The sequence below is a fragment of the Mytilus edulis genome, chromosome 14 (genome assembly GCF_963676685.1).
Source record: "Mytilus edulis chromosome 14, xbMytEdul2.2, whole genome shotgun sequence".
Classification (NCBI taxonomy): Eukaryota; Metazoa; Mollusca; class Bivalvia; order Mytilida; family Mytilidae; genus Mytilus; species Mytilus edulis.
In genome coordinates, this window is record NC_092357.1 from 37,539,928 (window position 1) to 37,563,349 (window position 23,422).

General features: G+C 30.8%; 3 protein-coding genes across 24 annotated transcripts in view; 2 read left to right on the forward strand and 1 right to left on the reverse strand.

The window, feature by feature from the left end:
* LOC139503828 (uncharacterized protein MCAP_0864-like) overlaps positions 1–7,853 on the forward strand; it is a gene marked incomplete in the record, with an annotated part of 20,878 nt that extends 13,025 nt beyond the window's left edge. Inside the window, 4 exon segments of the mRNA XM_071293763.1 lie at positions 2,390–3,253; positions 4,492–4,615; positions 5,771–5,877; positions 7,564–7,853. Coding sequence (XP_071149864.1) covers positions 2,390–3,253; positions 4,492–4,615; positions 5,771–5,877; positions 7,564–7,696 — 1,228 coding nt within the window.
* A 4,039-nt stretch (positions 7,854–11,892) lies between these two features.
* Positions 11,893–15,238, reverse strand: LOC139502794 (uncharacterized). The gene is made up of 3 exons (XM_071292377.1): positions 15,115–15,238; positions 13,851–13,936; positions 11,893–12,941 (listed from the first exon to the last, which is right to left on the reverse strand). Exons 1-3 carry the CDS (start codon positions 15,196–15,198, stop codon positions 12,791–12,793), a joined length of 321 nt encoding a protein of 106 aa, XP_071148478.1. The 5' UTR covers positions 15,199–15,238; the 3' UTR covers positions 11,893–12,790.
* Positions 15,239–16,403: 1,165 nt separating this feature from the next.
* The window catches only part of LOC139502888 (outer dynein arm-docking complex subunit 4-like), a 28,655-nt gene continuing 21,636 nt past the window's right edge, over positions 16,404–23,422 (forward strand). For 7 of the 22 annotated variants that reach the window (XM_071292535.1, XM_071292548.1, XM_071292547.1 and 4 more), the window contains exons 1-4: positions 16,559–16,776; positions 18,594–18,725; positions 19,318–19,471; positions 20,995–21,056. In XM_071292535.1, the coding sequence (XP_071148636.1) occupies positions 16,645–16,776; positions 18,594–18,725; positions 19,318–19,471; positions 20,995–21,056 (480 nt within the window). In that variant the 5' untranslated portion in view covers positions 16,559–16,644. Of the gene's footprint in view, positions 16,777–18,593; positions 18,726–19,317; positions 19,472–20,994; positions 21,057–21,602; positions 21,618–23,422 lie in introns of all 22 variants that reach the window. The other 15 variants (XR_011658964.1, XM_071292539.1, XM_071292553.1 and 12 more) reach the window with 6 other exon arrangements.

Sequence of the window (23,422 nt, forward strand, 5' to 3'; positions counted from 1 at the left end):
ACCATGGCTAAAAATGAAAAAAAAAAACACCCAACAGTCAAACAATAGTAAACAAAACACAAGACAGAAAAATGAAGATTGAGCAACGCAACACGAACCCCACTAAAACCTTTGGGTGATTTCAGGTGCTCATTCAAGAAGATTAAGCAGATCCTGCTCCTCGTGTGGCACCTGTCATGTTGCTTATGTTAGATACAAACCCAAAATGTACTTTCCCAATTGGTAAAAAATGGAGAACTCTAATGATCAGAGGTTATCTTACAATCACTCCAGAGACCTATAATACCAAGATTTAGTCTCCTCTGTCATTTATTTGAAATACTTCACATATCTTGAGTATATCATGTAGAAATACTTCAATTTGATATACTGTGGATTCATTTATTTTCGTGGGTACCAATTTTCGTGGATTAAGGATAAAATTACTGTGTTCATGGATATTCAATTTCATTGTTTTTGGTGAAGTATACAAAAAAAGTCATGCAAACCTACAAAAAATATAAAATTCGTTGAACATTTAATTTCTTGGTTCACTTGTACCCACGAAAATTGGTATCCGGCCAATAATAATGAATCCACAGAACATCTACGTAATACCCAGGAACCGGCTGTTCCATGTTATAATACATTTAATAAATTTTTAGGGAGCTACCATTTGATTTTTATGGGGGGGGGGGGGGGGTAAATCTCTGTCCTGTCTTTTTATTTTTTAATCTATTCGGTCCTGCCTTTTTTTTACCAGTTTATCCTGACTTTTTTTACACAAATTGTCATCCTGCCTTTTTTTTTTTACCAAGTTGCTCATCCTGCCTTTTTTTTTTTACTCAAAACTCCTGTCCTGCCTATTTTTTTCAAATTTCATCCTAGCCCCCCCCCCCCCCCCCCCCCCATAAAAATCAAATGGTAGCTCCCTTAGTATACTATGAGGTGTGCTGTCCAATAAAGGGACCAGAGCAACAGACAATGGGTCATATTATATTATGTATTTTTTCTATTACAAATTGCAGTTACTTCATTTTCTTTGATATTTTATATTAATCAATTAAATCAAAATCAATCATATTATGTACTTTGTTTAACCTATTTTAATTTAGTTTACATTATGTTTGAAAATTATATTGTAATTATTCTGCTCATTTTAGGCGCCATGATTGGCAAATAAAATATTTGTTTTTTTGTTTGTTGTAAAACTGAACAGTACATTTATTGTTAAAGTTAAATATCAACTAGAACACTGACACCCGTGACATCGCGGGTCCGTGACTGAATTAAAGTATATAACTATGCGCAAGCCTTATTTTAGTATTAGTATTGTCATCTGATAAAGTCATGCCGATTATAAGATACACAGTTTTCTATGCTTTCAAATCTTTCTGTTTGAACCCGTCGAACTGGATCTGATCAATTATTGGTAATATTAATTATTTGGAAAACAAAAGGTCCTGGAATGGAGTATTTTTTAATCAACAGCATTGTCCTATATTAGTTATAAATAAAGTTGAATTCTTTGATTTGCTGTTTTACGTCATGCCCGCTAACAAATTGAAAACTGTACCTATACGCCTTATTTTTAGTCCAGATTTTTAGTATTCGTATTGTTATCTTAGAAAGTCTTACTGATTAAATGATTAAATTTAGTAGTGTCAACCCTGTGATTATGACCCGTGTATATAGCTTATTAATCCTAAATACACCGTTTGGTTGTGCGCCTGTCAGATGCGGAACGTACAGATAAGGTAATAGGTAACAGGTGAATATACTATTGGTATCGGTATTGGACTCGACCCGGAACTTCTTAATTATTGGCAATATTAATAACATGGAAAACAAAAGGGCCTGGAGTGGTGTAATTTTTAATCTACACCTTTGTACTATATTAGTTATATATAAAGTTGAATTCTGTGATTCGTCGTTTTTACGTGATGACGGCTGACAAATTGGACCTCGTAATTTTAGTATTATAGATTGTTTGAAATAACCTTTACCTAATGACAACATAACTTATTCAATAGTTAAAGAATAACTAATCCAAGACTTTAATTTAGAAAAATATATGACAAGTGACCACATTAATTGATTTGGTCATATTTTCTCAATATTTGAATTATAAAATTAGTTATTCTTCTTTATCCATTCATTTTCAATTTCCCTTTGATGGTAAGCCATTGATTATTTCTCGACAACACCGATTGTTGTACGACGTCCAAGGATCTAGTAAGATTTATTCACACGTGAAATTATCAAAATTTGTTTCACGTTTGAAATTATCGTATTTATTTTCTCAGAAATCATGTTATTTATTACAGCCTATGTAAAAGTAAATTTCCACGAAATAAATACTGTATTTCAAAAGAAAAACTTAACATACAATACAATTTATATTCATCAGGAGTAATGAAGAAATTGAAAACGTCAAAACAGCTCTGGTTCAATACGAGTTGGATATTCAAATGTATAAAGATAAATGTATAAGTCTAACAGAACATTTAAGGAAAGCTATGACGGAAGGATATTCCTTAGAAACTCAATTACAAACAGCTAGGAAAGAAGTTCAGCAAGAACATGAAGCATTTGAGCAGTATAAGGATACATCAAATAAAAGATATGACGCAACAAAAACTGAGTTAAAAGTAGCTTGGATTAATTTTCAGAAAGAACGTGAAGAATATGAAGAGAACAAAATGTCATCAAAGAAAAGACTTGATACTATGACAACTAAGTTACAAACAGCTGGTATAGAATTTCAGAAACAACGTGAAATATATGCTGAGTATGAAAATTCATCCAAGAGAACAATTTACACAATGGAAACTCAATTACAAACAGTTGGAATAGAATTTCAGAAAGAACATGAAGAATATGAAGAGTATAAAAAGTCATCAAGGAAAAAAATTGACACGATGGAAACTCAGTTACAAACAATATATATAGAAATGCGGAAAGAACGCGAAACATATGCCGAGTATGAAAAGTCATTCAAGAAAAATATTTACACATTGGAATCTCAATTACAAACAGCTATGTTAGAATTTCAGAAAGAACATGCCGAAAATGAAGAGTATAAAAAGACATCAAGGAAAAAAATTGACACGTTGGAAAGTCAATTACAGACAGCCAGGACAGAAATGAAGAAAGAACGTGAAACATATGAAGAGTATGAAAAGTCATCCAAGAAGAAAATTAACACAATGGAAATGGAAAATAACAATTACAAAGAGTTGCTTTTGAAGAATAAAGAAAATTTTGCAAATAAGTATGTAAAGATGATAGGCAATCTGTGTATGTCGTTTAATTCAGTGGGTACCAATTTTCAGGGATTAAGAAAATGATTTTTCCTCAAATGTATTCAAAGTTGTTTTAAGCTTAAATGTTGTGTCCATACTTGCCCAACTGTTCAGGGTTCGACCTCTGCAGGAAAAACCAGTTTGCTGTCTCTCTGAGAGCCTCTTGTTTTTTATGGAGTCAGATTTTTTTTTTAGCGAACAATTGTTTTTAGTTTTTCGACACAATCAAGCAAATTATTTCTTTCATAATTAAGGGGGCTCCTGGGTATAAATCATTTTTTTTTTCTAATATAGGATTTAGCTATATTTTTTTAAAAATGAACTTTATCATATACTTAAAAGAAAAATGAAATAAAAAAATTGGGTCACCGTTCATTTAACTCACAATCTGCCTCCCGAAGAAGCATACATTATTGTTAATGTCCTTTTTTCTGTTGAGCTAATAGGAGAAATAGAGGTAATATCAAAATAAAAAGATAACCTAATTACAGAAATCGCTTAAATTTTACAATTATTTAGTCTATGAACAGCTTATTTGAAAACAATAATAAAAAATATGGGTCACCGATGAGTTAAAAAAGATATTTCAAATTTAATGCCAAAAAATGGCATTTTTGCACCAAAGGGAGATAATTTGGAGCTTTTTCAACGATATAAACATTTTAAAAGTCATCTGGGGCCAAACCGAATCGGTTTTTTGGGTTGATTTTTGTACCATATCATAAAGTAATAACTTATAGTGAAATAAATAAAATTTGTAATGAAAAAATAAAGGTTTAATTTTTTGCTGAAATTTTTGTACCCACGAGCCACCTTAAACACTTAGGTATGGGGTAAATCTGGATTCCGAATACTATTTTTTAATCTGCTTGACTACAATATTTTTTTCCATCAAATTGGGGATCAGAATATTTTTTTAGGAAAAAACCATAACCCCCACCTTCAACTTATTGCAAGTTTACCCTAATAGAATGCTGTCACATTGTGTATCTCCTTTTAAATTCCATCTTTTTCATGAAACTGTTTTTAAGAAAACAACTAGGAAGAAATTCTAAGAAGACCACAAAAAGATTTAATTATTGTATTTAGTAAGACCAATCTTATCTCAGTCCTTTTTCGATCCTAACCTAAACAATCATGTTAACAATAGAAAAGATAGAGAAATGCTACAGTAGAATTTGTATAACTTATTCCAGTTTATTTTCAGACTCCAAGGTTTACAAAACACCGTTGCGACCACAAATAAGGAACTGGAAAGAATGAAAAAAGAGAAAATTTCATGGACGACTGAGTCAAACGAGCTACAGCAAACGATCAAAGATATAAAGAAGGTGACTAACAGAAAGTTCAAGGTCGCCAATTAGAACGTTGCAGCTCCCCTAAGGAGTATGATTAAAGCCCTGTGTATTTCAAAAGGAGTATGGATTCACGAGAGTACAAAATTGGTCCCGAGTTTTTGTTTGAAATCAGGAAAAATCCTTCCAATTAAACATAGATTAAATTGTGATATTACTTTTATTTCATACTAACTTGTTTTTGGCAAATCACTGTCTAAATCACGTATTAACGACCCCTGTAATCATGCACAAATTGTGTTGAAACGCCAGCATTAGTCCAATTCTTTCAAAGCTGTTAACAATCCACATAGTTTACTTTGACAGTCGTCTTTGTCATGAAAATATAATGGCCATATGGATTCACTATAGACCTTGGCATTTTTGTTGAGCCTTCGACTTTTGTCGAAAAATCGAGACATAGCGATCCTTAATTCCGTCGGCGGTATTCCTCTGTGGTTAACGTTTTTGAAATTTTTATAACTTTCTTAAACTAACATGGAATTGGACCAGACTTGGACAGAAGTTTGTTTTTGATCATAAGATAGTATCCAGAAGTAAAGTTTGTAAAAAAAAAAATCCTGTTTTTCCATTTATTTTACTTATAAATGGACTTATTTTACTGTCAGGAAACATTACATTCACTCTGTGGTTTTTTAATAATTTTCTCAAAATACATGTGTCCTGGATTTGTACCAAACTTGGACAGAAGCTTGTTTGTGATCAAAAGCTAGTATTTAGAAAGAAATTTAGTTAAAATATTGTTCCTGTTTTTCCCTATTTTACTAATAAAAGGAATTAGTTTTTCTTCCAGTAAACCTTAAATACAGTCTGCAGTTAAAGTTTTTAAAACATTTATTAGATTCATAAACTACCCTGGATTTTTACCAAACATGGACAGAAGCTTCTTACAATGAAACGATAGTATCGAGAGGAATATTTTTATTCATTTGTTTTCTCATTTATGACAGATATACTGCTACTTGTAGGGTTTAACAATTTAGAATTGAAGTTCTTATAAATGCACTATTTTTCAACAATAAATTATTGTTTAATTTTAAACAAACAGTGAATTTTTGTGCAGGCTAATCGGATTATTTTCTTTTTTCTTATAAGTGATTTTAAATTCATGTATTTATTTTTCAATTACAGACACAACATTGCGATTTTTACTCCAAGCATCATGTAGATGCCATATATAAACTCGTATCAGCAAAATCTGACTATGACAGACTTGGGATTCATAAAGGAGCAACGAAGTATATTTTAAGAATTTATATATTTTTTTATGATATAAAACCATGATAAAAAAAAGCATATACATGTGCCATTATTTCAAATGTTTGCAGCTAGCTATGTGTGATATTATATTCTTACTAAAGTTGCTTCTATAATGGCCATTTTGAATTTCAGATCGTCAAATAAATCGTCAAATTTAACCATATTATTTTTTCGTTTGACATTTGATTTACATTAGATATGAAAAAGAAGATGTGGTATGATTGCCAATGAGACAACTATCCACAAAAGACCAAAATGACACAGACATTAACAACTATAGGTCACCGTACGGCCTTCAACAATGAGCAAAGCCTATACCGCAAAGTATGAGTCTGAATATTGGGTTAAGAATAGAGAATAATGAGTACGAGTAAGATGAAACAACAACTTGGGAAAGAGTAAATATGAAAATAAAAAGATATTGTATGATTTCCAATGAGACAACACTCACAAGAGACCAAATGACACAAAAATTACCATGTATAAGTAACCGTACGGCCTTCGACAAAATTTATCTTCCGTCACGCAATTATAATGTCTTACACAGAAGAAGTTCCAACACAAAGAGCTAGACAATACGTTTTTTTTTTATTAATTGTCACTCAAGTTAAATTCCGCCAAAAATACTTTTTGCTCCACTTTTGTTATTTTTGTACAACTGTAACGTTCATCAATCACTGTTTTACATCTAAGTTAAATAAAAATAATGCTAGGACATTCAGTATAATAAATTAAATAAATCATAGCTGAGAGGGTGATAAAGCAGATTATTACCCCTCAAAAAAAATGTTCCGCTCCACCGCGGTTTTAATGTTTTCTCGAGGAAATAATCTGCTCTATCACCCTCAATCACCTTTGTGTTATTTATATATGTCTGATGACATTTCTCGTGAAACAGTTGTATTAAGTTAAGGTGGTATGGGTGTCTTTTGCCATCTTGAATTGTAAAAAACAGAGAATCTAAGGTCCAGATTTTTTATCAAGTTAGCAAAATTGGATGCAGGAATGCAGATTTTTAACGTGAATTTTCGTGTAAAAGAACCAATTTATAGGAATATAAGTTTTGAATTAGTGATATTTCTATAAGTGTTGATTATTTTTTGTTGTTTTTAAATATCTTGAAATATGCATTTTAAGGGGAGGTAACTCTAAAACAGTACATTTTCTGAAGGAATCTACATGGAATTTTCCTATTTTGTATTTTAGCCGGAAAACAACGTACGGTGACCCTATACTTTCTGTTGATATTCTCAAAGCATTGTATGAAAGCTATCTTTTCCTAATTTATTTTACAATTCTATCATTTTGTTTAGTTTTTAATCACAAAATGGTGTTTTTTCCTTTATAATCCATACGAAATGTGTCATTTTGTCACAACCTGTAGCTTGAAAAAATGCGTGGTGACCTATCATTTTTATAGAATTTTTGAACATATATCAATAGATACTATGTTTTGGCAAAGTATGAACAAATTCTATCATTTTTATTTTAGACTCCCGTACCACCTTAAGCACATTATTATAAAAGAATACTTATTGTATATCAAAGAAAAGAATGCGTTGTCAGTTTATTTTTGATTTACGAGTTTGAATGTCCCTTTGGTATTGGTTGCACCCCTTATGTTTTTTTTACATGAAATCAGTCTGTTTTATTTTCATTTTCAGGACGGATGTGAATACAGCTTACAAAAAACTCTCTATATTGGTTCATCCTGACAAAAACGCAGCCCCTGGAGGTGAAGATGCATTTAAAATCTTACAAAATGCAAAAAATGCCTTATTAATAAGATGTAGTTAGCATCTATTATTTATAATTGATTTTCTCTCTTATATATTGTTGAAAAAATGTCTGTCGGATTTTTCTCATTATTTTGAAAGATCTTTTTATAAAGTTTACATTTATATACAAATTTGTTGTTGTTTATCGTATCAAAATAAAGCAATATTAAATATTGTTTAATGAGTCCTCGTCCACTTGTATTTTTTATGAGAAATTTATGTATTACTGAAAAATTATTACACCAGGGTTTTCGATATCACAAACTAGTCAAAACATTTACTAAATTTTATCATCGGTATAAGGACATCATTCGTAAATATAGCTCAACATGCAGACTTCTTATACGTTCAGGTATTTCACATCCAACTTTTTATGGAAATATTCTTTATAAAGCACAAAGGTGTCAGTATTCACCTCAAAAACTAACAAAACCTTTGAATAGACTTATTAAGAAGGGATATAGTTACGATACTGTTGTCAGGTCATTAAAGATTGCATATTTTGGCGTTAATATTGATTCACTTATAGGGTTTTTGCATCGGAACTAAACACATTTATTCAAAAACCAGTTGTTGGCATGACACGGGTTATGTTCTTCTCATATATGTTATGATGGTATGATACTAAACCCCTAACGGGAAGGATTGTGCCTGATGTTCATATGATGAAATCATAATCTTTCAGTCAGTTTAATTGAAGGTTACATCTTCTGACATCAGACTCGGACTTCTCTTGAACTGAATTTTAATGTGCGTATTGTTATGCGTTTACTTTTCTACATTTGCTAGAGGTATAGGGGGAGGGTTGAGATCTCACAAACATGTTTAACCCCGCCGCATTTTTGCGCCTGTCCCAAGTCAGGAGCCTCTGGCCTTTGTTAGTCTTGTATTATTTTAATTTTAGTTTCTTGTGTACAATTTGGAAATTAGTATGGCGTTCATTATCACTGAACTAGTATATATTTGTTTAGGGAGCTACCATTTGATTTTTATGTGGGTGCTAGGATGAAATTTGAAAAAAAAGGCAGGACAGGATTTTGAGTAAAAAAAAAAGGCAGGATGAGTAACTTGACAAAAAAAAAGGCAGGATGACAATTGTTGTAAAAAAGTCAGGATAAGCTAAGAAAAAAAAAAGGCAGGACCGAATAGACTGAAAAATAAAAAGGCAGGACAGAGATTACAAATAAAAAAAAGGCAGGACACAATTTTTCATCCTAGCCCCCCCATAAAAATCAAATGGTAGCTCCCTTAGGGGCCAGTTTAAGGACGCATCCGGATGCGGGAATTTCTCGCTACATTGAAGACCTGTTGGTGACCTTCTGCTGTTGTTTTTTCTATGGTCGGGTTGTTGTCCATCTGATGAGTTCAGCCTTTTTCAACTGATTTTTATAGTTCGTTCTTATGATGTACTGTTATACCACTGTCCCAGGTTAGGGGCTCAGGGTTGGGATCCCGCTAACATGTTTAACCCCGCCACACTATTTATGTATGTGCCTGTCCCAAGTCAGGAGCCTGTAATTTAGTGGTTGTCGTTTGTTTATGTGTTACATATTTGTTTTTCGTTCATTTTTTTCTTTCTTAAACAAAGCTTTTTAAATAAGGCCGTTAGTTTTCTCGTTTGAATTGTTTTACATTGTCTTATCGGGGCCTTTTATAGCTCACTATGCGGTATGGGCTTTGCTCATTGTTGAAGGCCGTACAGTGACCTATAGTTGTTAATGTCTGTGTCATTTTGGTCTTTTGTGGATAGCTGTCTCATTGGCAATCATACCACATCTTCTTTTTTATAAACCCTTTAAAATTTATTCTTATGTTGTGTCTTTGCACCACTTTTCCAGTTTGAACATGTTGAGCACTCTTAAACATATTAATCCTTCCACATTCTTTATTTGCGTTTCCAAAGTCCAAAACTTGTGATTCTGTGGTTGTTAATTATTGTCGGTCAAATTTTGTTTTTGTTTTTTTTCAGAAACAAAGCTTTTTTTGGCTAATTTCTGAAGGCACTACAGTTGCTTTAATCTAATTGTTTTGGTGTGTGTTGGATAGTAGTGAGTCCCATTGGCAATCGCTACCCCTATCCTCCTCATTGGTAATCGCTACCCCTCTTCTCATCATTTTTTATTTGAAAAATAACTATTTATCGTTTCTTTTTGGTAATTTCTCCGGATATTAAGGTGGGAAAAACAGTGACAAAAACTTCTGAAAAAATGCTGCTTGATACGAGTACGAAAACAAATTGACCAGCAGGGTGCACAATTACTAACGACCGCCTGTTGAAATATCAATCCTCCAAAATCAACAAACATTTTATCGTTCAAAAATCCAAAACAGATATTTATATCTACAACATTCCAAATTAATAGAAAAAGCTCTGTATAATGAGATGGGTGAAGTCGATCTTTCAATTAAGCATAGGGAATAAGTAGTGTTAAGTGTAGAAAAATCGAAGGTCCCAATGATGTTGGCTGTATATATGTTACAGGCATTTTCTAAATTTAGGCATTTTGTAAAACATGTAAAATGCCTAAAAATTTTAGACATTTTCTAAAATGCCTGCAAGATTCAGTCATTACACATAATGACAGTTTTTCTAGGCATTATACCAAATGCCTGGAAAAATTGAAAGGCATTTTACAAAATGCCTGAAAATGTTTAAAAAAATGAAATCTTAAAAAAAACAAAACAATTGAAACCTTTGAACACAGGAGTTATTATTGAATGAAAATAGAAGACAGTTTAAATAATAAAGAATAAATTTTACTGAATTATTCCAAAAAAACACTATAATTATTTATCATTTATCAAAATGTTTGGATGACAGAACTGTTACACAATATTTGTACTGATTTTTTTTTAGATACATCGTTTGATGAAAAATCTGATTTTAGCACTTCAACCAAAGTTTGAGAAACCTGAAACCTGATACATTTTGCTGTTTCATTACCTTTACTGATAAACACTTAACTTTCGACATCATTGTGGCTCGCAATAAGCACACATGTCACACATGAATATTTACTTTTTCATAGGTTCCAAAAATCAAAGTACATATGATAATATCATGATTAGTTTGACGTGTATCTTTTGGCTTATTGACAGAAAAATTGTCTTTCTGCTATTTTGACAAAATAGTCATAAATTCACTACTGTTATCTGAATTACAAAGTGAGTACGTACTTTACGTAGTTTAACTAAAAAGAACATATCATATGACATACAAATCTTCCCAGGCAGCTGGTTTTTACTAAATGACTAGGTATTTTTAGTCATTTTGTATAATGCCTGTCAAGTTTAGGCATTTTATTAATTGCCTGAAAATTCAGTCATTTTACAAAATGCCTAAATTTAGAAATTGCCTGTAACATATATATAATGTTTTGAAATTTTTGTCAGATTTTCGGAATCTTCTAGTTTAATCCATTTGAATGCCTTATTCATTTTTGCCCATTAACAGACCAAAACAAAAATACTAATCTTTGTGACCATGTGCACTGAATGATGAAAATGGGTTAAGGTGAGATAAGGCCTGCCAGTGTGATATGTCCACCTTACAATCATCAAACATAGTAAACCTATTGCAAACAGTACATTTGTATTAGAAAAACAGAGCAAAACACAAAACTGAACTACTACCCCTGAACCATGAAAATGAGGTCAAGGTCAGATGAAACCTGCCAGCTGCACATGTTCACCTTAAATTCTTTCCATACACCATGTTCTTCTAATATAGTTTGAGATGGTAAGGGTATAGGGAAAGGGTTTAGATCTCACAAAACAAGTTTAACCTCTGGCCTTTGTAAGCCGTGTACATTTTTTTAATTTGAATGTTGTAGTTTAGCAGTTGTTTAGTATGATGTCCATTTTCACTGAAATATTACTCATTTTATTTAGGAGCCAGCTGAGGCCACCTCTGGGTACTGGATTTTTCACTGCTTTGAAGACCCATTTTTGGCCTTCAGCAGTTTTCTGCTCTTTGCTTATAGTATTTGAGATATGGACTTGACCAAGAAAATTTAACTTTTTTCACTGATCCATGAAATGCAGTCGAGGTCAAGTGAAAACTGTCTGAATTTACTTATAAGCTTTGAAGCAATTAGATAACGCTGCCGCCCCCAGATCACACTCCCTGTGTTGAGCTTTCTGTGGCAGAAGTCGCCAGCTTCACAAAAACATTTTGTTTTACAAAATGAGGTTATTGACTGACAAACAAAATAAAACAGTGCATTTTTTTTCTATAGATGTAAATATTAGAACAATATAAACAATATAAATAACAAATACAAAAATAAATACCGGTACTTGATTTTCAAACTCTGCCAGCCTTACTGTTACAAGTAACAACTATGATTTTTTTTTTATATCTAATATGTACATACATGTATGTGTTAAACCTGAAAACAGCTGACTAAAATGCAATACAATATTACTTTTTTTTTTTTACATTAGACAACAAGTTATTTCCTACTACATGTAGATTACAAAAAAAAGCTAGTTGAAGCTTTTATCTTCTACATGTATCTTTATAATTTCATTTTTAGCCAAACAAAAACAAATAGTAAAATAATTCGTCTTGGTGGTGAATATTTACAGTTAAAATGCTATTGTTTGTTGGTGATCACTTTTATTTAAATCCTTTCAAAAAATTCCATTGATAATATAAGTAATTTAAAGCTTTTTTTCCCCCCTCCATCCCCAGCCACAGGCATTTTTTTCTATCCATAGGAAGGTTGACTTTCCATATAAATAAAAGTTCACGGATAGTCGACCTTCCTGTAAATAGAAACAAGTGTCTGTGATCCTGGCCCCTTTTTCAGAGTGAATTAGCGACAACAGGAAGATGAGAGTTTTACAGAATAACTTTTGTGTGATTTGAAATTCTTTAATCCTTTGAGGCAGACATTAGATTTTGACACTTGAATGCATTTCTGCTCTGATGGTTTCAAATACTAAGTCCTATGATAAAACCAAACCAAATGCTATTTTCGTCTTAAATGAAAATATATCACTTCAATATATTGTATTATGTCACTTGAATCTTCTCTTTCCCATGGATATTAAAGTTGGTTCTCTCGTTTTTTCCCCACATTTTAACCACCAATATTTCAAAATTTCTTTATGGATGTTCACAAATTCCAAATTTTTCAGCTTGTTTCGGCGTTAACACTTCAGAAGCATGTTCTGCCTGCCATTCTGAAAGTCTGTTACCAAATTCTTCTCGATGTTTCTTCATTTTGGCCTCTGACTTTCCTATTTCCACATTCATTCTCAGAAAGAAAGAGATAATTGATGATTAACGTAAATTCAAACATAAATAGGATGTTTCTATTAATGAGAAAATATCATTTGATAACCATTGCAATATATACTAGTACAAAATGTACCGGTACTGTAAACCAAAATACTAATCAGAGATATACTTTTCCACTTTTATGCCAATCTATTAGACCATACAGTGACATCATTTTTGCTAAATTTTAAACTTAATTATTCATTTAATATTTATGCAGATTATAAAAGATATATTGTTGTGTTGTTTTTCAAATCACTACGATTACCTAAATAAGGGTAGCTGTAAAATGCGTAAGGGCCTTAAATTTTGCTATAAAATGTCATGTCTATCATCTCAAGATGGAAGTGTTTCAAGGAGTTGAATAAAAATTAAATGTCAGATAGTCGAAATAGAACAATTTTTATCTAACTTTCCAAAGTTCAAGATGAAATGTTGAATTTACATCAAAAAGTTGCAAAAAAATAGAGATTTTTTATGAAACAGAGCATGCGTTTTGATAAACTAAATTTTCTAGTCAGATATATGACCCATATATGTTATTTATTAAAATTAACTTACTGTTGATTTGATTCATAAGTGTTTCTCATTTTTCTTTTTATAGATTACACATTGCTTAAATTTCCTGTTTGAATGGTTTTAGACACTAAATATTTTTTTATATCTCAATATCTTGCTGTTTGGTGTGAGCCAAGGCTCTGTGTTGAAGGCCATACTTTGACCTATATTTGTTTACTTTGTACACATTGTGACTCGGATAAAAAGTTAAGTCTCATTGGCACTCATACCACAGCTTCTTATTTCTAATAAATAGCTCTACTAGATCTGGATGTAAAATATTCCATAATTTTATTTAAGGTAATACATTATAAAGTAACATAGATACCTTCTACTCTCATTGAGGGCTTTGGAGAAAAAGTTATTAGCTCTTTCGTCATCTATCTCATCAGTTGCGTCCATTTTACCAGCATCCTGAAAATAAAGAAAAATTATTTTACATGAATATTTCTAATCTATCCAGGGGCAACAACTCCAATTTATCTGTTCTTTTAATGTTCTTCATGAAAAGTATTATGAGATTAGTACAAGTTACAATTCACTTTTCTAAATAATTTAATTTTCAAGGGGCATAACTCCTAACAAACAAATTTGATAGGCATTATTTATCTTGGGGGGTAAATTTTATAAAAATCTGACAAGAAATGTAGGCATGAGAGTGCTTTCAATTCGATTTTCTATATACATGATATAGGGGGCATTGGAGGGGCTTAAAAACACAAAATCCAGAGGTCTCGAATTTAAAGAAATTTAAATCCTGACATCCCAAACCTGAAAAAAGAAATCCCGGATCCAGAAATCCTGAGCTTAAAAACACCTGATCCCGGAGTCCCGATAAAGGTCCTATTCCCCCTCATGATATAATTAAATGTTATGGATTTCAAAGAGATTTCCTGTAAAAATAGTTGATAATAACTGATTATTGAACAGCTTCCTACATGTCCAAGATATTGCTGATATATATTCATGTATAATACATGTTTATCATACATGTACACATAAAATTAAGTTTTCTTCTTCGAAGAAAAAGAAGAACTAAGATGTACAGACAGTAATGTTACTTAACTTCATCAAAATTTTAGCTTTTAACTTTCTGATACACAAAATGAATTTAAATTTTATACATGTATATATAGTGGATGCCAGGCCTTAAAACTTTTATAAATTGACAGGTAATTAACATGATTAATTCAAAGCCACTTCTACTTCTACTTCTACCAGTTAGTGACCACCGTCATCATGTTGACTATTCTGTCACTTTTGGGTGTGCGCAATAAAATTTTGATTAAAATATCAAACAAAAACAAAAAGGTGCTTTACACAGTGACACTGATACAAATATTTAACAGTGGGAATTAAAAACAAGGGCTTTTGATTTATTTGTTTGTCAGGAGCCCCTTGAACGATTCAAGGCAAATCAAGAAAAAAATTATAATAGCCAATCGAGACGTCATAATTATTTGGACTACCTAACTCAGTAACTGAACGCAAGAAACAATGAGAAAATGCTTATTTGTTTAAATATTATGCTGAAACTTTTTGATCGGGAACAATGATTACATCAACAAAATATTTTTATTGCTATAAATCACCTTTTGTTTTTGATAATGTTCTGTTACAAAGTCTTCTAGACTTTTACCATCTTCGGACGAATTCTTGTTATCCTTATCCGCCATTTGTAAACAATAAATGTAAAGCTAATTTGTTTTCGTATACGGGTCTCACTAATTAGCGACAACAAGCGTCAAGAAGCGACAACAAGCGTCAACAAGCGACAAGAAGCGACAACAAAAATTATTTTAGCGACAACAAGCGACAAGAAGACTATTTAGCGACAAGAAAACATTTTTTTTTTATTAGATATAAAGAAATTTGTATTTAATGGTTTTTTTTAAATATACGAGCAGATATGTCTAATTAAAATGTTTTATTATATAGATAGACGAAGCATTTGTGAGAAAGAAAGAGATTGTGAAGTTTATATTAGTATATTGGTAGATGAAGAAATTTAACATTTGTGAAAAAGAAAGAGATTGAGCTTCTTTTTTTTAATTTATTTAAAAAAAGGTCAACTTTCCTTTGAAGGATTTATTGAAACAAAAACATGAAATATCATTTCCTTTCTAACAGTATAATTCATTGTTCTTGATAGGAACAACATTAGATGTGGCTTCACCCTAAGGTAATAACAGTACACACAATGTGGAACATCAAATGAGATTAACGAGTCGCGTGTCCCCTGTTTTATTGCTACAATAACATCCAATTAACACCTTCAACTTTGTACACGCATCAGACTATACAATTACACGCGCCAGAATATACAATCATTGTTGAAAACTCAAGATTGTCATTAATTTCCTTTCATCTTCAATCAATATGCATAAACATGATAAATGTCGTTTAATGAGGCAATAAACAAATAAAAAGATGAAAACATTCACATTTCAATTTTCTTTTCCTCCTGTTTGGTTTCAGTTCTTTGTATTTCACAATTTGTGTCAATATTTTCAGGACAATGATGCACAAGTAATTCATTTTGCGAGCTTAATACATATTGCACGAAAAGAGTTTTAAAAAACAAATTATAAGATAAATAATATGTTCTAAAACACAAGGAAAGGTAATCTTATAATACAATAATTAAACGTAATACTGGCTGTTATTCATAATAGATCAATTTTAACTTTCTTGTCGCTAAAATTATTTTCTTTTGCATATTCTTTTAATATTTATTGCTATAATTAATTTTAATTAAAAACAATGTTTTCTTGTCGCTAAATAGTTTCTTGTCGCTTGTTGTCGCTAAAATAATTCTTGTTGTCGATTGTCGCTTGTTGTCGCTAAAATTCTTGTTGTCGCTAATTAGTGAGACCGTCGTATACACATATTTTTATAATGTTACCATATCTTATACTTTTTTCGAGAAATAAAAAAAATGATAATAAAATGTTTTATTTCAACAGAAGCTAAAAACAAATTCTTTATTTACGGTTACTAAGGAACAAATGCATACAAACAATTTGGAAGACCTCTAGACTTATCTATTCAACAAGCAAGGTGCCCGTGGACTTGACAACAAGCAACATCTCTGAAGACATTATTTAGATTTAAAATCCAAGATGCCAGGAAGACACGGCGACGGTGATTCCCAAAATGCAGGCGAAGCAGGAACTTTTGAAACTCTCAGAGATGAAGGAGAATACTTTGTTCATGTTAAACAATTTCAAAAAGCCATTGAAAGTTTTACAAAGGTAAACACGGTTGTCAACTATGTTCTTCATAATCATGTCATCAATATTTTATGTAAAAAGTGTATTTATAGTCAATTGAGAAATATACTGCTAGAGTTTAACTGTAAACATTTATTAAAATAATCAGCCAGTTTAACAACCGTCCTAATTTATTTTTAGCAAACTTGTGGATTAGGATTATATATGTTTTTAAAATCCTAAATCTTTATAATTAATATAAATCAGATTAAACTAAGCTGATATTTATAGTATTCATAGTATATATTGACAGCTATTTCTGCATTCCATATTTCATGATTCGCACATGTACAAAACATGGAATAAACTATGAAATTGTGCAGTTAATATACTGTTATGGATGATTTAATGACCTTAATTAAATCATGTTTATTGTGATTGCTCAGAGAGACATTAATGATTTGATAGCTTTGGACAATTACCTAATCATGTTAATGAGTAATCAATTGAATGAAATGGACAATTAATTTACTAGTTCTTCCTTGTTTACCCAGCACTGAATTTTCTGAATGCTAATTTTGTTTAACCAAGGCAGTCTGCATGTCAGACCTTCCAAATGTTCAACCTATATATTTTTGTTTGCATTATTTTAACCCTTGAAACACACTTTACTATAATGTACATTTACTTGCTCATAGTGACTAATAGTTGATTTCCAGTACAGGATCCCTTAAAGTTCCTCTTCACCAGACTCATATTCATGATATTTTTTCTTTCTTTTTTGAATACTATTTTGTCTGTGGCTTCTAATTGATATTTTTGCTCTATAGTTGTATAATATACATGTAGCTCTTCTTTAGACCAATATTTATCTAGTTGTGTTTTAAAGGCATTAACATGATTAATGGATGGTAGTTTATTCCAGATTTAAGCAATTCTAACAGAGAATGAGTGTTTATCGTTATTAGATTGGGATCTTTGGTGGATGACTTTGTTGGTGTTTGTCCTGCTACTAGATCTTCTGCCATTTTTAAAAATGAGCTTACTTCTTAGTCGTAGTAGTCTTTGATTGTTTTGAAGGTTACAATCATACCCCTTCTTATTCTCCTATACATGTACATCATTACATGTAGCTCACTGAATTATTATGTACAAAAAAAATATTTGCAGTCTTTTTGATTTCAATCATGAAAATGTAATTCTATTTCTTACAGAGCCTTACACTGGGGATAGAAATCAGATGTCATAAACTGGCAAAGCTGCACATTTTCATTTAAAATTGATTTCCCTTTAAATGATGTGAATTAATGGAATAAGATAAATTTGTTTTATCTTGCCCTTTTCAGGAGAACACTGATATATAATTATCTCGCCCTTGTCAGCTGGAACACTGATATATATTTTTCTTGTTTGACTGTTTTTTATCAGATTTTTCTTTGGGAGCGCATTTTAATTTTTATAAAGAGTTAGCATGGTGTTACTATAAATGTATTTGAAGGAAGTTTATGCTGCTTACATTATTTATACAGGATTTAAGTACCAGAATGATGACTACAACTTTTAATGGCCACTTACATGTATAACAATCAACATAAAAAATATTGCATTTTTTTACAACACTCAAAACTAACTTGAATAATTACAGCGTGCCCTTACGGTCATTGTCCTTCAGAGGTAGTAATCGATAGGAAGCGTAGTATTTAACGACTGGATTATTCGGGTTAACTCAAAATCTGTATTATATTTAACTTTGTATCAGATAAAAATGATTCAGTTTGAAATTATTATAATGTTATTCCAGTTTTGAAATGGAGATGGTATTAGTTTTTAAAAATTTCATGTTTACTATTGTTTCCTAGGCCCTGGAGATGAGCACAGGAGACAAAAACTGCCTAGTAACAAGATCTAAGTGCTGGCTTCAACTGGGAAATGCTGAAAATGCTTTGACTGATGCAGAAGAAGCTTTAAGAGAGGACAAAGATTTTATCAGGGTAAGTAGTTATTAAATAATTGTTGGATCCTGTAAATCTTATTTGTACGACTACATGGCAGTTTAAATATTTTGGCATATAGTTGACAGCACAGAAGGTACTGTACATGTGTAGCACAACATTTTATTTTTATATCAATTCACAGTCATTTGACATTTACTTAATCTAATGTGTTATGGTGTTATGGGTATTTTTTTCAAAAGTCTACACCAAACATTGTGATTGGTTTAAAATGTCCTTTATAAAGGAATTTCAACCAATGATGTGATGTTATTTTCATTTTGGGTTATGAACAATGAAATTACCCACAGTCCAATAGATTCTGAAATGGTGGATACAAATGTTTCAAAATATATTCTTGTCTAAATCAAGATCTGAAATAAATTGAAATTAGTTACAATGAATCTGTGGTTAAGTGTTTTCCCTTTTATTAATTGTAAGTTGATAAATTGTTAAAATAGTTTTAATTTTTTTATTCACTGATTCCAAATTTTTTAAATGGGTTTAGAAATTTTAGAAGCATATATATATATAATTAAACAATCTTAAATTTTTTTTCCAAAGTTTTAATGTGAGTTATTATCTATTTTAGGGACTATATCAAAAGGCAGAAGCATTGTATCAGCTTGGAGACTTTGAAACAGCTTTAGTGTTTTTCCACAGAGGTCACAAACTAAGGCCAGAATTACAAGAACTAAGAATGGGAATACAGAAATCTGAAGAAGCAATTAATAACAGCATTGGTGGTAAGTCATATATATATATATATATATATATATATATATACCATCATTGCTGGTGATCCGATGGATAAATCTGTTGTAGAGTTGTCACTGACTCAGATGTACTTATATAAAATTGAGAATGGAAATGGGGAATGTGTCTAAGAGACAACAACCCGCCCAAATAAAAAACAACAGCAGAGGGTCACCAACAGGTCTTCAATGTAGCGAGAAATTCCCGCACCCTGAGGCGTCCTTCAGCTGGCCCCTAAACAAATATATACTAGTCCAGTGATAATGAACGCCATACTAATTTCCAAATTGTACACAAGAAACTAAAATTAAAATAATACAAGACTAACAAAGGCCAGAGGCTCCTGACTTGGGACAGGCGCAAAAATGCGGCGGGGTTAAACATGTTTGTGAGATCTCAACCCTCCCCCTATACCTCTAACCAATGTAGTAAAGTAAACGCATAACAATACGCACATTAAAATTCAGTTCAAGAGAAATCTGAGTCTGATGTCAGAAGATGTAACCAAAGAAAATAAACAAAATGACAATAATACATAAATAACAACAGACTACTAGCAGTTAACTGACATGCCAGCTCCAGACTTCAACTAAACTGACTGAAAGATTATGATTTCATCAAAAGAACATCAGGCACAATCCTTCCCGTTAGGGGTTTAGTATCATACCATCATAACATATATGAGAAGAACATAACCCGTGTCATGCCAACAACTGTTTTTAGAATAAATGTATATATATATATATTTATATAAAGAAGAAGATGTTGTATAATGAGTGCCAAGTAGACAACTTTCAATTCTAGTCACATTGACAATGTATAAAAAGTTTACAACAGTCAATAGTCAATAGTCAAACACTGCTTTCAACACAGAGCCATTGCTCTCATAGAAAAGTAAACTTATTAGGGCCCTTAAATGATTATGATGTGTTAAACAATGCAAACAGGAGACCAACAATCCAATTTATAAAAAAAAAAGAGAAATGAGAAACACTGAAAAAAACAATTGCTAAACAATAGGCTCCTGACTTAAGACAGATGCATTAAAATGCAACGTGTTAATATAATTATATAATATATAAATCAATTGAAATTTTGTATAAATATAATTATTTGTTTGACATACATTGTGTATACATTTTTAATAAATAGAGATATTGAGTATATTTGTCAATGAGACAGCAACTCAATTACACTAAAAAGTAGGGGTAAGCATAAAAACTTCAACAACAGGCAATTCTGTTTACACCATGTCAAGCTCTAAGTTGCCAGGAGTCATCCATTTGAAGGAGTTAAAATGTCATTTAAGCACATATATTCCAACTTAAAGATGCTATATAGTCAATACGAGTAAAACAAGTTTGCCTTAATAAAAAGATACATAAGATATTCTTAAAAACCCCAATGTAGATTTAGAAAATAAATTGGAAGGTCCAGAAATAGTTGTATATGGATTATCACAAACATCAATCTCAGTTCAATACAATTACTGTGTCTTATTTTATTTTTTTAGTGCCAGAGTCAGTTAAGTTACAGGCTTCAGGAGATTTGTCATATTTCTTCAAACATGAAGAGGTAGGTTGTCTATCTTTTGTTCATCATATATTTTACATTATAATTATCTCCCTTGATTGTGATTCTCATTGGTTTAAATTATCTCCCTTGATTGTGATTCTCATTGGATCAGATTATCTCCCCTTACACAATTTATTTTTTAATTTCCATTTTCAAATCACAATATTTCTTTTTATATAAAGATACATGTATACAATTCAATTGTAAAATATAATAATCTATTATTGATTCAATTTATTCAAATAGATTTTGAAAGCATGAGCTTAGAAAAAAACATCAAAATCTGCAATTGAAAGTTTGTTTAAAAAATGAAGGTACCTGTATGATAAAAGCCATTTTTTTGCTCCTGAAATAAAATGAAAAGAAAAATGATTTTTTTCTCTTGATAAGAATGATGTGATCGTCCTAATGTAAAGATTACATTTGTGATGTCTCTATCACCATAATTTAGATGTCTAAATGACATGATTGGCCAAATCAAATTTTACATAGTAAAAACCAGAGTTTCTCGTATACAAATGAATAAAATGATAATTTGATTTATAGGCAGTATTTCTTCAGGTATATGATAATTTATGGTCTGTAACACATCAGTATTCAAACTTAGTTTTAATTGAAATCAGTCATCTGTACAGATTTGCAATTTCTTTATTATCTTAAAATTCTTATTTATCAGAAACAGTTTTATCTCAAGCTAGGTATCAAACACTGCTATGATTTCTATATGACATATATGGATGCAATTTTGTTTTATTATGTATATCTCTTTGCTAGGATTGAATTATTCCCTTTACCCATACGTGGTTTCTTATAGGAAATGGAGTTTTTCTTACATCTCAAAACTAACAAGAATTTTTACTCTATGGTATTTCTAGATGGATTCTTGCTATAAAAGTCTAGAAAGAAATCTTTAAAAAAAAATATCATTAAGATTGATTAACCAGTAAGTTCCCTCCAAAGCTTAAAAGTAAAAAAAAACAAAAGCATAACATATACTAAAGAAAATTTGTACCTTGAATAGGACCTTTCATCAAGATGATAAAGACCTTTCAGCTTGAAATATTTAGTCAATTTCTATCAAATATATATGTCATATCATTTTGTTATTTTGCCTGAAATATTGTGATTGTAACCAAATTGTTTTATCTTATAAAGACTCATTTGACTGATTTGAACAAACGATTAAGTTTAATACTGATGTGGTTCTGGTTGTAAGGTTACGCTAGACTTGGATCTAATGCTAGATTTATGTGATCAATACTTAATAAGGGTGTTTTTGTTGTTATATTAACCAAATGTAAACTTTCAGTAAATTTATTATAAAAGTTTTTGTTACCTCCCTTGATTATACAGCATTTTTTGGGTTTTTCCCCCTTGATAGCACAGCTTAAAACCTTGTTATCTCTGTTTATTATGCAGCTTGATTCCATATTATCTCCCTTGAATTTACAGAATCTCTTTTGATTATTTAGCTAAATTCCTTGTTTTCCCCAAGATTATACAGTTTAATTTGTTGTTATCTCCCTTTATTCAGATGCTTAATTCCATATTATTTCCCTTGATTATACAGCTAAATTTTATATATTTTCCCCCTGGATAATGAAGTTTTATTATCACCCTGTTAAAAAAAAATGTTTAGACAATTTGACTTTTATTTTTTTTAAGTTTGATAATTTCAGAGCAGAGCTTTTTTTTTATAATATTTATTTGAAAATTTGACTTTTAACAATAATTTTACGGCAGATGGAGAAGTCATTTCTTATTATAAAGAATATGCAACTATCATTCCAAGTCTGAATTTGTAAGAGATATTATATACTACCCATGTCTCTGATTTTGTAAATAAGTGGTAAATTTTATTTTACATTTGTTTTCTTTGTGTTATGATATTTAGATTTTTGCTACTTGCTAGAGGTACATTCAGTTTATTAGTTAAAATATCAAGCCAGTTTTATTATATTTTTTTTATAACCATTTCATTACAGTAAAATACAGCAAGAAACAGAAAATGCTTAAAGGTTAATTGCCAGTTGTTTTTCCAGTTGTTATTGAGTTACAAATTTTGTTACTTCCCTTAAATTTTGCACATTTCCAGATTATCTCCCTTTAATCCATGGTTCATCATTATTAATTTAATGATTGATTTAACAGGTTGTTTATTTTTTGGTATTTGTTTTAACTTTGTTTGAATATGTTGTTGTTTTGAATTGTCTAACATAATTTCATACTAATAATGGTCTACTTGACGAAATAGTTTAATTTATAATTCATATACAAATTTTAATAAAGTTTGTTAAAATCCAAACACAGTATTACACTCAACCATACATTTAACAGGTTGAAACTTTACTGGATATACATACTTC

What these genes read in the sequence shown, in the direction of transcription:
- LOC139502794 (XM_071292377.1), bottom strand. Translation starts at nt 15,198, where the DNA reads ATGGCGGATAAGGATAACAAGAATTCGTCCGAAGATGGTAAAAGTCTA. An exon ending in AACATTATCAAAAACAAAAG is followed by an intron (nt 13,937 to 15,114) that starts GTGATTTATAGC and finishes CTTTATTTTCAG; the next exon opens with GATGCTGGTAAAATGGACGC. An exon ending in GCCCTCAATGAGAGTAGAAG is followed by an intron (nt 12,942 to 13,850) that starts GTATCTATGTTA and finishes TTTCTTTCTGAG; the next exon opens with AATGAATGTGGAAATAGGAA.